Source organism: Colobus angolensis, unplaced genomic scaffold, assembly GCF_000951035.1.
Source record: "Colobus angolensis palliatus isolate OR3802 unplaced genomic scaffold, Cang.pa_1.0 Scaffold68, whole genome shotgun sequence".
NCBI classification, from domain to species: domain Eukaryota; kingdom Metazoa; phylum Chordata; class Mammalia; order Primates; family Cercopithecidae; genus Colobus; species Colobus angolensis.
In genome coordinates, this window is record NW_012120487.1 from 6,899,633 (window position 1) to 6,916,321 (window position 16,689).

At 47.0% G+C, this 16,689-nt stretch overlaps 1 protein-coding gene across 2 annotated transcripts in view; it reads right to left on the reverse strand.

Moving 5' to 3' along the window:
• The window catches only part of LOC105500692 (zinc finger protein GLIS1), a 248,727-nt gene extending 233,026 nt beyond the window's left edge, over positions 1–15,701 (reverse strand). Inside the window, exon 1 of one of the 2 annotated variants that reach the window (XM_011926311.1) lies at positions 15,443–15,701. In XM_011926311.1, coding sequence (XP_011781701.1) covers positions 15,443–15,701 — 259 coding nt within the window. Of the gene's footprint in view, positions 1–11,585; positions 11,888–15,442 lie in introns of those variants that run through there. The other variant, XM_011926312.1, reaches the window with a different exon arrangement.
• Positions 15,702–16,689: the final 988 nt, after the last annotated feature.

Genomic DNA, 16,689 nt, shown 5'->3' on the forward strand with positions numbered 1-16,689 from the left:
ATGTTTCTGAATCTTTACAAAGAATGTTAATAACATAGAAAAGGTTTATTATGTTCAATGTTAAGTTTATTATTTATTTATTTACTTTTTTTTTTTTTTTTGAGACAGAGTCTCACTCTGTCATCTAGGCTGGAGTGCAGTGGCTTGATCTCAGCTCACTGCAACCTCCGCCTCCCATGTTCTTCAAGCAATTCTCCTGCCTCAGTCTCTCAAGCAGCTGGGATTATAGGTGCGTGCCACCTCGCCCATCTAATTTTTGTATTTTTGGTAGAGACAGTGTTCACCATGTTGGCCAGGCTAGTCTCGAACTCCTGACCTCAGGTGATCTGCCCGCCTTGGCCTCCCAAAGTGCTAGGATTACAGGGGTGAGCCACCACTCCTGGCCTTAAATTTAAATGTAAGTATTAAGACTATATTCAGAATGATCTCAATGATATAAAACTATATTAATACACAGACAAGCACAGAAAAAAGACTGGAAAGAAACCTACCAAAATGTAAACAGTAGTCATTACTGGGGCTGAGATTCTGAGCAAGTATTATTTCCATCTTTCCATGTTTCTATAGTTTCCAAAGTTTCTACAGTAGGTATATAGTACTTACATGAGTGGAACAAAGAGTATTAAATTAAATTACCTTTAAATGGTCAGTCACTTCCCAAAGAAGAACTAGGAGTAAAAACTAAGTAATTTCTTAAAAGTCAGGAACCTACAAGAATAAACCAATATTCTGCCATTCCCATTTAAGCTGCTGCTCAGGGCACTGTCAGCATGTTTCCAGTTCCAGGGATGAGCTGGCTCAGGGCTATCCACTAAGCAACCAGCACTAAGGAACCTGGTCTGGCCACTCAAATGCCACCTCTCATGGAAGACTGCCCTGATCTCTCTTGTCAGTGCTGTCTTATGAACACTCTGAGAGTAGGACAGACCCTAGGACTCACATGTGTATCTCCAACAGGAGGCAGGCCTGGTAGCCAGCATGCCAGCCCCATCTCAATGCACCTATGGCCATCTGCCCACCCTCTCAAGTGGATGCTCCCCAAGGTAGAGGCCAAGGATGTTAGAGACTCTAGCATGTGATAAGAGTGTCAGGAAACAGGTGAGGAACAAATGAATACATTAAAGAATGATATTTTAGACTAACACTGTCCAACAGAAATTTCTGTGATGGAAGAAATGCTCTATATTTGCACTTTCCAATATGGTAGCTACTAGCTAGCCATGTGTCTACTGAGCACTTAAAATGTAGCTAGTATGACTGGGAAACTAAATTTTTAATTTTATTTAACTGTAATTCATCTAAATAGCCATAGTGTTCTTGTGGAAAAGCAAACATCACAAGGTAGTTTTAAGATTAAACAAGATCTTTTTCCTCTTCCCGCCATCTTGACTCCTGTGGAGGCCTGCTGGGAATGGCACTTCTAAAAGGAACTATGTCTGGAAGGCTGTGGTCCGAGGCCATTTTTGCTGGCTATAAGCGGGGTCTCTGGAACCAAAGGGAGCATACAGCTCTTCTTAAAATTGAAGGTGTTTATGCCTGAGATGAAAGAGAATTCTATTTGGGCAAGAGATGCGCTCATGTATACAAAGCAAAGAACAACACAGTGACTCCAGGCGGCAAACCAAATAAAACCAGAGTCATCTGGGGAAAGGTAACTCGGGCCCATGGAAACAGTGGCATGGTTCGTGCCAAATTCCAAAGCAATCTTCCTGCTAAGGCCACTGGACACAGAATCCAAGTGATGCTGTACCCCTCAATGATTTAAACTAACGAAAAATCAATAAATAAATGTGGATTTGTGCTCTTGTATTTTTGTTAAGTGGATTAAAGAACTTATTACCTTAAAAAAAACACACACACACAAGATCTTTTATTTTATTTTTAGAGATAAGCTCTTGCTCTGTCACCTAGGCTGGAGTACAGTGGCTTGATTACAGTTCACTGCTTCACTGCATCCTTGAACTTCTGGGCTCAAGTGATCCTCCCCCTCAGCCTCCCAAGTAACTGAGACTACAGGTGCACACCATCAACCCAGCTAATTTTTAAATTTTAGAAGTAGAGACAGAGTATCACTATGTTACCCAGGCTGGTCTTGAACTCCTGGCTTCAAGCAATCCTCCTGCCTCAGCCTCACCAGTAGCTGGGACTACAGGTGCATGGCTGTTAAGATGATTCATTTTTAAAAAGATGATTGGTCCAGTGCCTAACAGTGCTCAATTGATCACTGTAGGATAATGAAAAAAAAAAAATGAGGAGTAGAAAGAGGAATATGAGGAGGAGGATCCCCAACAGCCCCACCTGCTCAGCCAACATCAAGCACTGGGAATTTACTTGTCTCCACCCCACCCCAGCAAATAGTTCTTCTGTATTTGAGTGCCTAGCAGCCAGAGCCATGGAGAGTGGGAATGGGAAGAGTAGGGAGGGAGAGGTATGAGGCTGAGACAGGAGAGACCCTGCAGACTTGCTGAAAGAGGAAAGCTATTGGCCTGTATTGCCTGAGACAATGAGTAGGTATTCACTCCACGAAGAAAGCTTAAGCCACCAGAATCAGCAACAGGTGCAAGAAAAGGGCTGCCCAAGGCAGTCCTCATGCCCAGGATTTAACACTCTGTGTCCACCACTGTCTTCTAGAGGGCTGGTCTGCAAACTCAAGTTCTAACCTGTCCTCAGAGTTCCCAACTGTTAGCTACCTAGAGAGCCCTTTCCCACCCTACCTCACTGATTCTCACGCTAGCCTGGCGAGGGGAGCGAGCACCTATTTCCATTCCATAACTCAGCAGACCAAGGCTCGGTGAGATTGCCTGAGGTCATGAGGCTGAGACTGGCTGGAGAACTGGAGTCTGCCTAGGACAGAGAGCAAATGATAAGGTGGTAATGCCGCACAGAGGCCTGGAGACCCGGCCAGCCTGAAGGGGGAACCTGCAAACACTCCCCTCCGGGCTGCCAGCTCCGAGGAGGCAAGGACTCCATCTGTTGGTTCTCCATGGTATCCTAGGGCAGAACCCAACACTGGGAGCAGAGCAGGTATCCAGTAAATATGGATGAACCAACCAACCACCAGCCAAACACAGGTACAGCCATTGCAGTTTTCAGGCTAATTCTACATACTTCATCCCAACTGCCCCTAACAACTGGCCAGACAGGGATCATTCTCCCATTTTAAAATGGGGAACTGAGGCTCAAAAATTGAGAGCCACTCTGGGTTGTTGTACTGAAAATCTGCTTCGAGAACTTCCCAAGAAGCCCCGCCTTGACTGGAGAGAGGCAGATTCATTCTGCCAGGGTCCTGTGTTCTTTCTATTCTTTGCTCTATCCTCTGTCAGCAAGTCAGAGATGAGTTCACGACATACCCTGCCTCCAAGAAGCCCACAGATTCATGGGGAAGGCAAAAATGAATGCAAGCATCTGGAACGCCTGACTCTTTCATGAGAGAAAAATGACAAATGGCAGTCAGATAATGAAGGAGGGACAGGTTAATTCTGGCTGGAGGAGGAAGTTTTTTGACCGTGATGAGTGGGTAATTGAGTGGGTAACATTGGACCCGAGGCCTTAATGAAAGGTCCAATAGGTGGCAAGGTGTGGAGAAGGGGCGGGTGGGCCGGCAGCTGACACCTACCAGCTCCAGAACTCCGGGCACGTCATTTCGCCTCTCTGGGCCTCAGCTTTCTCAACCGTAAAATAAGGACGCTAACACCCACTGCGCAAGGAGTGAATGTAGAAAGAATTAAATGGCCTCGTGGGACATCTACTCACAGCAGTACTCAACAGATGGAAGCTGCTACATTACTGCAGGGCCAGGCAGGCATGGGGACGTGAGTTCGGAACAGGGTAGTCCTGGCATCACAAGTTTTAAGAGGAAGAATCAAGGTAATTCCTCTGGATATTGGAGTCTGACAGCAACTCCCAGCCCAATAAACCAGGGAAGAGGTGGGGGTGTGCCTCCAGATCCACACCACAGACAACCCCCATCCTACTGGACACCACAGGCTTAGTAAGCATCTTTGACCCAGGGCCTGGACCTGTCAGAGAGATGCACTGAGGCAGCCCACACCCTCCTCCTTCCCCAACCTCCCCCAGCCCTAGGGGAAACCAGCATGCCTACCAGCCAGACCTGCGTCCTCCATCTCTGCAGCTCAAGCCTCAGTTTGACCCCAAAGTCCTTATTCTTGGAATTACACCAAAAAATTATTAAAAAGCAGGGTCTGGGAATAGAGTACTACAGTGTAGAGGAGAAACAACATCAGACAGTCAGGCCTGGGATCTAGCCCAGCTCTCCACTCACAAAGACCAACAACCACAGCTCACCTCTGGGACACACCTGCTGTGCACCTGCCCCTGAGCTATGTGTTCTACAGACACTCATCTTAATCCCCCTAGCAACCCATGAGACAGGAACTATCTCCACTTTTCAAATGAGGAAGACTAAGGCTCAGAGTTCCACAAATTCGCCTAAGGCCTAGCAGGTGAGGTAGTCAGGATCCAAACTCAGTTCTGACTCTAAAAGCCATGTGGCCACCTTCACATAAGTAACACGGCCTCTCTGAACCTTAGTCTTCCCATCTACCCAAGGGGGCTTGAATTAATAATATGATTTCTGGAAAGCTTTACAGTTTACAAAGCCCACAGTGGTGCCCAGAGAAGGGCCATGAGACCAATACATCCCCCAGGGCCTCTAAGCCTGTCCTGGAGTGGAGATCTTGGGTGTGGACAGCAATCACCACCCCAGCAGGGTCACCAAGAGCTACTATCCTCTGGCTCCCAGCTCTCAATTCCAACATTTGGTCTAAGGTTCCTCTTCATCTTAGAGAAATCTGGGTGAGATGAGTAGCAACCACTCATAGCTGCTCTTTAAGCCACAAGATGAGATGTATGTCACAGTACTTGGGGCTTTGTCTAAAAGGGAAGATAAGCATGTGACAGAAAGTGCCAATCCTGGCCAAGAGGCCAACAGCCAGTCACTGTAGGACAGTCATCAGGCCCCAAGCTCCTCCACCTGACCCGGCCGCTCCAAAGGCTTGCAACCAAAGAGCCTGCAAGCCCTGAAGCCAATCCTTCCCAGAGGGAGGGGAAAGGGAGGCCCAGCTGGGTGAGGAGACTCTCCCAGGGTCACTAGCAATCAAGGGGCAGACCTTATTTTGAAGAGCCTCAAGACAGTGTTGGAAAGAGAACATGATGGTATCTGCATGTGAGAACTCATGTAGCATTTACTGGCATCTCAGCACCATAAGACAGGGCAAGGAAAAAAAAGAAATTTACTGGCATCTCACATGTGTTGAGAGCTTACCATATGTTCAACCTTGCAGGAAAACGAGAACATCAAACACAGCTCCTCCTTTACAGGCTACAGGCTCCTTGAGGGCAAAGACTGGGCTGTACTTCATTCCCAAGCTTCCTGGACACTCACTTGGAGCCAGCCCTGTGCTGGCCATATAGGGTCAAGGATAATGACACTCTGCCCCTGTCTTCAAGGACACATAAGTAAATAGGAAATTGCCATAGAGTATGAGCAGAGCTATGGCAAAAGAAAGGGAAGACTTCGAAGAGGAGGTGGCATTTGAGCTGGGTCTTAAAGAATCAGTAGGGTCGGCCGGGCGAGGTGGCTCACGCTTGTAATCCCAGCACTTTGGGAGGCCAAGGCGGGCGGATCATGAGGTCAAGAGGTCGAGACCATCCTGGCTAACACAGTGAAACCCCGTCTCTACTAAAAATACAAAAAATTAGCCGGGCGAAATGGCGGGCGCCTGTAGTCCCAGCTACTCGGGAGGCTGAGGCAGGAGAATGGCGTGAACCTGGGAGGCGGAGCTTGCAGTGAGCCGAGATCGCGCCACTGCACTCCAGCCTGGGCAACAGAGCGAGACTCCCTCTCAAAAAACAAACAAAAAAAAGAATCAGTAGGGTCAATCTGGTGGAATGGAAGGGAGGGAAAGCCCTTCCTAGAGGTTCTGTTTACCATTTACATAGTAGTCATAACAATAATAATTATTATAATCCCAAGATTAATTGAGCATTTACCATATGCCAGTCTGTTTTTAAGCACATATACATGTGTTAACACATTCCACCCTCACAACAGCCTTTGGAGGTCATTACTATTATTATCCTCATGTCACAGATAAGAAAATTGAGACCCAAAAAGCTCCCTAACTTGCCAAGGTCCCTAAGTTAGTACACAGAGCCAGGATTCAAACCTAGTGGACTGGTTCCACAACCACGCCCTCAATCAGCACTCTGCACACTTCTCAGATACAAACTTCATGCCAGACTTTGTGCTGGACACAAGAATACAAAGATGAATCTTTGAATATTATCTATTTTTCCACTTGTTCCAAAAATGATTTAAGGAGGCACAAAGATGAATAAAAAGAAGCCCACAGATTATAAGGAAAGAAGGACAGGTAAAGAGTGAATTCCAGGTCTGAGGCTGCATAAGGAAAAGTCTGCTGCCACGAGCAGACATCAGCAAGAGATGGAATTGGCCCTGCAAGAAGGCCTTGAATGCCAGATCAAAGGGCTCAGATTTTTCCCATTGGCCAGCTGGCTGTCAATCTACATGCCAAGTGTAATTTCACAGAAGATCTTGAAAGCATGTACCAAGAACTATCTGTAGGACAAATTGATGTCTCTACAGATGTGTGTAGATGATGTGGTAGATAAAGTACATATCTACTTAAAAGAGTTCTTTAAATTAGCAGTTACCTAAATCTCATTAGGTATCTTCTGCTTCAAGAGATACTAAAAGTATAGCTGCTATCACGTGGACAGGGGAAAGATTTTTGTCCTTACATTTAGAACATTTGGATATCCCTGCTGTCAGGGATGGGAAGTAACGCAAAGGTTTTAAGCGAGAAGTTCTAAGGACTTGAGGTCTGGGATTTTTGTTCCGCATCCACCCATGGACCCCTCCTCACCAAGCCGCCCTATCTGTTTGAAATCATCTGTTTGAAGGCCCAAAGAAGAGCCTGCCCCAGCGAGAAGCCCTAGCACAGAGATATTCTCACAAAGAGCGCTACGTAAGTACAAATGACTGTTTGATCAATCATTTGGCCTCAGCATGGGATTTGGTTAGAATTAAAGCCATCTGGCTGGGGGGGGGGGAACAGGGGGAGGAGACAAGCAGGCGGGAAAAAGACTCACCCCCTCCCCTAAAAAGCATTGTTAAAATATAACGGGGAAAAACAGTAAAGTTCCTGCTGTTATTTCAGCCTAAGCCACTTAATCCATCAGCACATAAAGCAACTTATTTTATGACCTTTTCCCTTTAAAAAATAAATCAGAAGACGATGCCTTGAATTCAGATATCTCTGAAGCACACTACTCATCCCTCACAGTTAAATATCCTGTTTCATAAACCTTCTTCAAGACACTTGAAACTGCAGATCACTAAATGCCTTGCTTTAGGCATCTGACATTCCAGAGAATTAATATTTAAACTTATTATAGGAAAAAAGAATTGCGTTTGGTTGAAGCATGAAATATTTAATAGTGTCTCCAAATTAGAAACCCTATTTTGTTTCACGCTGGAAATGCCAATGTTATTACCTGGGCTTTGCACTCAAATAAGATAAAATGCAAAGGCAGTCTTGAGATGAAACACACAATTACAGCCGTTTTCTCCAGAGAGATGGGGAGTGAGACAGGTTTGGGGAGTGGACGTGATTGAGTTTCATTTTTACGATACGCTTAAAATTATATTATTCTCTGCCTTGAGGGTTGGACTTGAGATTGCTGAAGCTACTTAACCACCGAAAACGGTGTCAAAATCAGTGACTCCGCGGAGGCCTATTCTCAGGCTCTTTAAACTGTCGTCTTGGAAGGAGCTCACTGACGAGCAAAACTCCGTAACTTTCTCTGCTCGCTAGGACAACAGTATTCAGTGGTTTAGGATAAAAATTAAGCTTCAATTGACACAGTGGATCCTGGCAGCCCCTGCCGGCACGTGTAATTTATTTACAGGGTTGGAAAGTCGGCAAAATACATCATCAACTCTTACACAAACTTCTACTAGGTATTAAATACCCAACCCTCTGAGAAGTAATTCATATAGTCCAGGAGCGTTCCAAAATAAATCCAATCTCCAGCCCTCCGGAGAGCTTAAAACAGCAAATGGGCTCTGTATTTTTCAAGTCAGGTTTATAGTACTCCCTGGTTTCTTGCTAAAGCCTGATTTCTAGCAAACCCGTTACTTAAAAACAAAGGTAACATCTAAAAGAGTAATCTGATTACTAAAAAGACACAAATAGGAACAGGCTGGGCTGTATGGCAGGCAGGGCCATCCCTCGTACTTCATTCACTCCCCTTCAGATACGGCGGCACGAAGGAAGGCAAAAACTCCTCGGACCAGAACGGCTTCTGCAAGTCTATCTTTAGAATCAGTATGACTCCCTGCAAATGTACACATTCTCATGAACGCACGTGCGAATGTACACATTCTCATGAACGCACGTGCAAGGCCACAGATGCGACCAGCCATGGGATCTTTACCTTCCATAGGGGTTCATCTAGCTCATTCATCATTTGACACAAAAGACTCATTTCTCACCAGCAAACTCTCAAGTTCACTCTGATCCCCAGCCTATTCTCCCTCCCAAGCCCTACTTCATCCCACCAAGTGTTTAACAGGAAATAATTGTTTAATAGATCCCTGACCCAACATGCTCAGGGAAGCACGTATTCTACAACCAGGCATGGTGGGGATCTTGAGGAATTCTCATCCAACAGATGTCTTTGAAACCTGTAGAGGGGAGACTACGACCGGGGCCTTGGCAAGGAATCTCCCCAAATGGCAAGAAAGACTCAAACTGGGACTATTACCTGCAATAACCAGTCAGGATGTGAGTTGCCACTGCTTCTGAGAAGCGGTCCCTCCTAGGGGCCCCCTCCATGGCCTCAGAGAGTCCTTTTCCAGACCCCAGATTCCTGAGGATCCTGAGTCACTGGGAACATTCTCCTTTCCCTAGTTCCAAAGCAGGAGAGGAGCAGTGCCCTACGGAGGCAGAGTGTCCCCTGTAAGTCACACCTCAGCCTGTTGGCTGAGACTGAGAAAGGGCTGCTCTGGGATGTGGCTGTCTGGGCCCCCTGCAGCCTCCTGCTGCCTTCCTCCAGGCTTGGGGGACACTCAGCTCTCTAGAGCCACATCCTCTCCTTCCCAGTCACCTGGGTTTAAGAAGCTGGTCCTGGAGAATGGTGTATTCTCAGAGGCAAGTCCTGGCCCTGCTGTCAGACAGACCTGAGTTCAAATTCCAGGCTCTACTGCTTACTACATGCACAACCTTGGACAAAGCACTTTGCCTTTCCAAGCCTCAGTCCCCCCATCTTTAAAATTAGAACAGCGCCTCCTTTCCTCCTAGGGCTATTGGGCATAATTAAATGTGATCACGTCTCTAAAGCATCTCACCTGGCACAGAGCAGCCACTCACTAAAGGTTAGTTGACCTCCCTCTTCCCCATCCCTTCTGTGTTCATCTTTAGCAGTCGAGAGTTCAAGTGTGTAACCTGGTCTGAGACAAAAGTGGACTCTTCCTACACCCCAGATCCTTCCAAACCTTCCCAGCCCAGTTAGTGTGGAATCCCGAGTATCAGCAGGCAGGGACTATGGATCATCCAACTGAACTGCTCCCCATTTTACAGACGGGAAAACCAAGGCTCAAAGCACAGGGCATGGCCCACTAGCAAAGATGCTACACAATGGCTCATGTGTTAGCTCCAGGCAGGCCCAACCATAACCACCAAATAAATTCAGGCCATCCAGGAAATGCATTATTCAGTTCACGGACTGAAGGTCTCATCTCAGCGCATCTGACTCAAATGCTGACTTTAAAAACACAGCTCGTAATGCTAACACAATTCACCTCGATCCACCAGAAACCTACTGAAGGAATAACCCTTTGGAGTTTAAGGGGAAGAAGGGAAAAAGAAGAAAACAGATGCTTTAAGTGACTTTCAAGTCTGAGACCACTGGGTTAGGGTTGTATTCTCTCCTCCCAGCCCAACCTTCTGCTTCCTTTCAGTTTCTTATAAATATGGCTTTGGGAGACCAACAAAGTAGCCACAAAACTACTTTTCCCCTGTCTTTTCTGCTTTCCTTACTCAGTAACTCAACTGTCAGTCCCTGGACTTTGCTTCCAATGCTGAAAGCTTTTGCTTTTTTTTTTTTTTTTTTTATTGTAAACTATTAATTTGGGCAGCGGCTCTTGATAAACAAGAAGTCCATTTTTAAACTGCTAGAATCATTAGCACAGTGAAGGCGAACAGCACAAATATTTCAGGAGTTTGGTCTTTTTTCCTGGCCCTGGTATTACAGCTGTGCTTTTTGCATAATGCAGTCCAAGTTTTCAAAGCCCACTGCAGACTTTGTTTCATTTCTTCTTCCCCTTGAACTGAATGTCTTTGTTTCTTTAAATACAAAAATAAACTACCCCCTACGAAAAGAAACCACACAATTCTCTAGGTCCAAAGTAATTGCAACTGAAATCTATATTGGAAAAAAAAATTAACAAATCACCCATTATAATTTAACTTTGAATGTAACTGTATATGTAAGGTGAGGTTGCTGAAATACTCCCATATCGTGTTGAAAACAGAGAATTCTTTTTCCAAGACAAAATTGAGAGAAGGAAGGGGAATTATCCTCAGCGATAGTCACTGGTCAGCTTCCCAATAAAGTGTATTTGTTTGTTGTTTTTTCCCCTAATCCTATCCAAAACAGATTGAAAACCCTGTCCCAAACTTTAGTTTCTCCCCTCTTCCAGGATGCTGGCCAAACTCCACAAAATAAAACCGAACAAAATGATGATAATTATGCAACATTCAGAACAAAGAACATAAGAATATATTTTTTTAAGTGATTCATTGTGCACTTATGCCTGTAATGGGATTTTAACGCACTGTAAAAATAAGTGTGCTGGCTCACTAAGCTTCTCATGCAAATGAAACGCAGGGAGATGAGTAACTCTGAGATGGGGTTCGTTTTGGGTTTTTTTGTTGTTTTTTTTTTTTCAGAAAAAGGATGAAGAAAAATCATAGCATATAAAGAAATTGACATTTTTAAATCACAGACGGAGCAACCTAGACTATCGAAGTGATTCTACAGCTCTGAAGCTCTGTAGACTTCAGTCCAGCTAAGCACGCTACAGGTAAACTACTGAGAAACAACTAAGCCTAAATTACATCACGATCTCATGTGATGGTCCCCTTGCCATTTTGCCCACAAAATCCTAGTTTCTAGAGAGCTTGAGAGGCAGGAAGGATAAAGGAATTCTAGCCGCCTGAGATTCTTAGGGAATCTTTGGGAATTATATTTCCGCTACACGTCTATAAAAGATTTGTCGGATACATAACTCTTATGACTGTAGACGCAACATGTTCCTATCTCATTTTTTACCCACACACATACTTGTTTCTCTTTGTCTCACTGAGGCTGACATTTGGTCAGCAGGTTTTTCTCTCCCTTATTTGAAACTTCAAGCACTGAAAAAATTTGGATCTGATTATTTCCGGATCACAGGACCAGCACTTTAAAATGGATGAAATGCAAGCAAATTGCCCACCGGAGCCGGAGGGGGGAAATGCTTTAAAAATCACCCATACCTTTCTATTAGGGATGTGCTAGCCTTTCCAAAGCCTCCCCAGAACATCACAGGAGCTTCTTATTCAGATGCAGAAATTCGACCAGGTGGTACCACCAAAACATCATGACTTACTGTCCACCACCCCCACCCCCTGAGTCCATGCACACAATCTACAATTCCTTTTTTTTTTTCCGAGTTACAAGACTGACTGCTTTTTGGCATTGACAGCCATGATGGCTGTTTTTATAACGGTGCGGTTCACATTTGTCGTGATCAACCTCCTTTTTATTGCAAGGATGCATCCAGTCTCAGTACACAGTGAAAGGGCCCAGTGAGTCACTGTCAATTAAATAGTGACCTCATTATCTGGTTTGGTGTGGGAACAGCAACTCTGGACAAATGGAATCATGTGGTAAACTATAAAATTTTCTAACTGTGGCATAGATACTAGTTACCAATTCCTAAAGATGTGAGACAGTAGAAATACCAAAAGCAAAAGACATTTTTTAATTCTCTGGGAACGTTCAGAAAGCCTTCGTGTGAATGCCAGCTCTCGGCCGCCAACACACACATGTAGAAGGTACAAGTTGTGGAATCAGAATCAAATATTTGCAGCTAGAAGCTTGGAAACTACCACCTACTGTCTGCAGCTTTGAGCAAATCCTGAACCTTAATGTGTGCATCTATAAAATGGGAATCACATTAATAACAGCAAGTATCTGCCTAGCACTTTACAGACTTCTACATCTGCTCCCTCACAAGTGCCCCCAAGGCAGGCAGAGCCCAGCTGGCGTGAGGGCAGACAAGAGGATGTGTGGGAACACGCTCTGAACACTGTAAAGCACCGTGCACAGAGAACAAGCGTCATCAGGCCATCACCACAAAGCTGTCCGCCTGCATAAAGCCCAGATGTTTACCTTCTTTCCTTGTCAGGACTTATAAAAGCAGAGTGTCGGGTGTTTAATAATAAGAAAGAAAAATGCAGCATCTGGCAATTTGGCTTTTCCAGCTGTTTGGAATCTGGATAAACGGGACTCTGCCATAAACAGATCATGATTCTTATTGTAAATGATGACAATGTTAGTCCATGATGTCACACCATCCCAGTGCCTCCCGATTCCAGATCAAATACACAGGCCCCAAACATTTATGGATAAACTACTAGATTCAAGCACCCACTCTCTTCCTCTGCTTAGGGACTGTCTGAGGTAGGCGGCAGAGCATCTGAAACCTGACCCCAGGCTGAGCCATACTGTCTTCTCTCTGGTCACTGGGCAGCAGTGGCCACAAAAGGCCTGAAGCTTGGTACCTCTCCACCTCCCCTGGCTAGCACACCACAGTTAGCGCCCTCCACATTCAGCATTTTAAAAATGTAACCTTTCTTCTTTCTCACTCTATCCCCTTTATCTCAAGTGTCACTGGCCCTAGGCTGGGCCCTGCACGAATTAATAAAACAACTCTTGTTTTATTTACCCTGCAAGGTAGGCATCATTACCTCTCGTGCAAATGAAAACCCAGAGGTTGAGAATGTGAAACACGTTACAGTAGTAATCCTAAAAATAACCAGGCACTGAGGTGGCCCTTGCACACTCTTTATCACTAATGATCTCATCAGTCTTGCAAATTAAGTCTCAGGGTAAATTTACAAATGAGGGAACCAAAGGCTCAGAAGAGTGAAATTGCTTCCCCCAAGTCCCACAGATCATAGATGGTGGGGTCTCACAATTCCCAGCACAGTCAATACATATTTTTCAATTGGTATTTCTGTCTGTTTCCAATAAGCCTGAGAACTTGGAGCTAGACACCAAACAATCAAAGGGTTACATGGTCTGGGGACTATTTCAGTAGGAGTAGGGGCAGCAAGAAGGTGCCATTTCCTTGCAGCATTTTTAAGGACGTTGAAGAACTGGGGGGAAGCTAGTTTTGTCTCGGGCCACTTGGTGGCTGGACTCTGAGGGAAAGCTTGCCTACAGCGACAGAGAGGCCAGCAGGGAAAACTCTCCAAGCCCAGGACCCTGAGCCTTCTCTTTGTCCCTAGGCCAGGTTAGGATAGAGCTGTGGCTTCCCTAACCCCTGCCCTACACATACCAAACACTTTCCCACCTTCTGGCCTCAGTTTCCTCACCCTTCAAATGAGTGGGTTATATCCCACCACACCAGCCTCACTGGTAGGCTATGAAGAAAAGTTGTGAAATCTCTTGGAAAAAAGCTTCACCAGAGAGACCAGCTTAAGGTACAAAGAAAGAGGCTCTTCTTCCCATCCCTTTATTCTCCTCTGCCCTTTCCAAATGTAATCCTGACTTGAAGATCCTTTATTTTGGACATGTTTGGGGGTGTGCATAAAAATAACTGGGGTTAGGGGGAATGGGAGTAGGAAGATCGGACACAAAGCCCCCAGATGAAAGATCTCACCATAGCGTGGAACAAAGTTTATGTTCGGGAGAGTCATTCGCTAGGTCTGCAGAGAACTCGATCTTCAGATGACAGCCACGATGTTTTTAAACACAGAACGTTGCAGGAGGGTATCTATTTAAGGGAGGATTGTGTATGGAGCAGGGCAAGCCAGGGAGCTCCCGGCAGCAAACATTACTCATGTCTCGTTGCACAGCACTCCTCTCTGGTAAAAGGGACCTCATATGTGTGTATTCCAGCAATAACATTCTGCAGGCATTTCCCGCCCCTCCCCACTGTATCTGTCCTTCTAAAATATTATCTCTATCCCTTGAAAAAGAGGCTGGCATCTAAAACAAAAAAATGGGAAATAGTTCTCTCTTACAAAGTCGAGTGTTTTCTTTAAAAAAGAAAAAAACTGCTTATGTTTATTTCATTTTACTAATCCCTGAACCAGGGAGTTGGCTGTTTTTGATCCACAAGGAGCTCTCAACCCTAAAAGCAGACTGCCTACCTCTTCTGAGTTGTGGGGCTGATGCTAGGAAGTGATGCCTATAACCATAAAACCCAAACTGTTTTTGTCTTCCTTGAAAATCATTTGGAAAGAGAACCAAGAGGTCCCAAATGCCGACAGTCAAACCCCAAAGCCTTGGTTTTCCCTAACGGAAAAAAAAGGAGGAGGACGACGACATGGCATCTTAACAATTTCTCTAATTCCTGGTTAATTATCTGTCAGCACGAAACTCATAAATAATGACTCAATAATAATTAACTGTGATGAGAAGAGCATGTTCCTAAAAATCCCAGCACCATCTCTGACTTTGAGCCCATAAGCCATACTGGGACCTCCACCTTCCCGTGGCCAGCTTCACTGGGGGACGAAGGAGCTTGCCAAGGAGCTTGTGATCCAAGACTAGGCTGCCGAAGCACCAAGTACAGAAAAGTCATGTTTAAGTTAGGACGTGACCCAGGCTGGATTGCTGATGCAGAAAATTTTCCATCAGGAATCTAGAAATCATCTGGTTTAATTAATTCCTCACTTGACAGATGGGGAAACTGAGGTCCCAAAAGGAGAGTGATCTTGCTAAAGGCCTCTGGGTTTTGTTAGTTAAGGAGATTGAAATACTTCAAACTATGCCTTGAGCTGCTCAGAAACAGATACCAATATATGCGTTGCTATTCGCCCTCATATATAATAAAATTTTGACAAGTTTCTATGCAAGCTTTATCAGAAACATACAGAAGCAAAATTATGTAAGCTGAGAGCTTTCTACAAACACATTTGCCCAAAAGGGGCTGAGTTTAAATTAGATGCTTCGCAAAGCAGTTATACTTTCAGACTGACAAGCTAGTCCCAAACAATAAGAGAGAAACTGAGGAACTCGGAAGAAAGTTCCACCAAGTTCTCCCGAGCACGCGGTGGCGACGCCGGGCAGTCCGAATCTCCACTGGAGCCGCCAGGCACGTTGTCAGGGCCGTACTCACCCTTCCCGGCGGCAGCGGCCTTGGATGGACCGTAGTCTCGGGGGCTCCGGGGCCGGAGGAGGTCGTGGGCGCGCGGTGGCGGCGCGGGAGGCCGGGCTAGCAGGTCCCGCGGGCCCCTGTCCGCGCAGCCGCCGCCACTCACGGTGACCCTGAAGGCCATGTGTGCCCCGAGGCTGGCGTGGCCGCGGCCGGGCCCGGGCGCACCGGGGGCCTCCTTGGGCCTCTTGTCCGAGTGTGCCTCAGCCACCTCGCAATGCATGGCGCCGGGGCGGGGCGCACGGCTGGGGGTCGCGCCGGGTTCCTGGGGAGGGGAGACAGCACAGCGAGTTAGAATGCGGAAAGCGGCCCCCGTCTCGTCCCGGGGCCGAGTTTGAGCAGGTCACTGCCCCTTCCGTGGATTCCGCGTCTCTAACATAGGTTAGCGCCACCACACCTAGCCCAATCAGAGGTCAAACCCACCTGATTCCACGCAAAAGCCCCCCTCACTCAGGAATGGTTCACCCTTCCCTGGTGCGCTGAAGACCCCAGGGCCCCGCGCCCCGGCTCATTACCGCGAGGTCCTACCCAAATCCGCCTCCACCGAAACCAGCCTCCTTTCCACGAATGGTGAAACTGAGGCCTGGAGCGGGTAGCGCGCCTGTTCCCTGTCCCCAAGTGGAACAGGGAGCCGGCGGCAACGAGGATTCCCAGAGAAGAGCTCGAGCGAAGCCCCAGAGACGGCTCCGGCTGGGTCACCAGCTGCGCGCTTAGTCGAGGCTCCGGGGCCAAGCTGCGCGCGGAGGCTGCGGACTCGAACCCAAAGGCCCGGGGGAAACCCCCAGAGACTCACCCGCGACCACCCGAACCGGGAAAACGCCAGTCCCAGGATGGGCGCTGAATCCAGCGACGCGAACCCATCACGCGCAGCCGGGACACCCACATTCCCATGCGCAGCGGAGGAATCGAGCCCGTCGCGCGTGCAAACCCGCACAGTGGGCAATGCCCACGCGGCCGCCGCCACACACCCGCACACCCGCCGAGGCACGCCCGGAGACGGACACGCGACCCACACTGCCACTGGTCAGACGCTCGGCAGCGCACTACCACACAGTCCCACGCTCTCGCCACACGCGCGTGAGATGGGGGCCGCGCCGGAGCCTCGGCCCTTAAGTCAGGGGCCCCAAACTCTCCGTTCCCCTCCGCACTCCCAGCGCCATCCCCAAGTTGCCGGGGTTCGAGCGTCGCCGGGACGCCAGCCTCGGATCTCG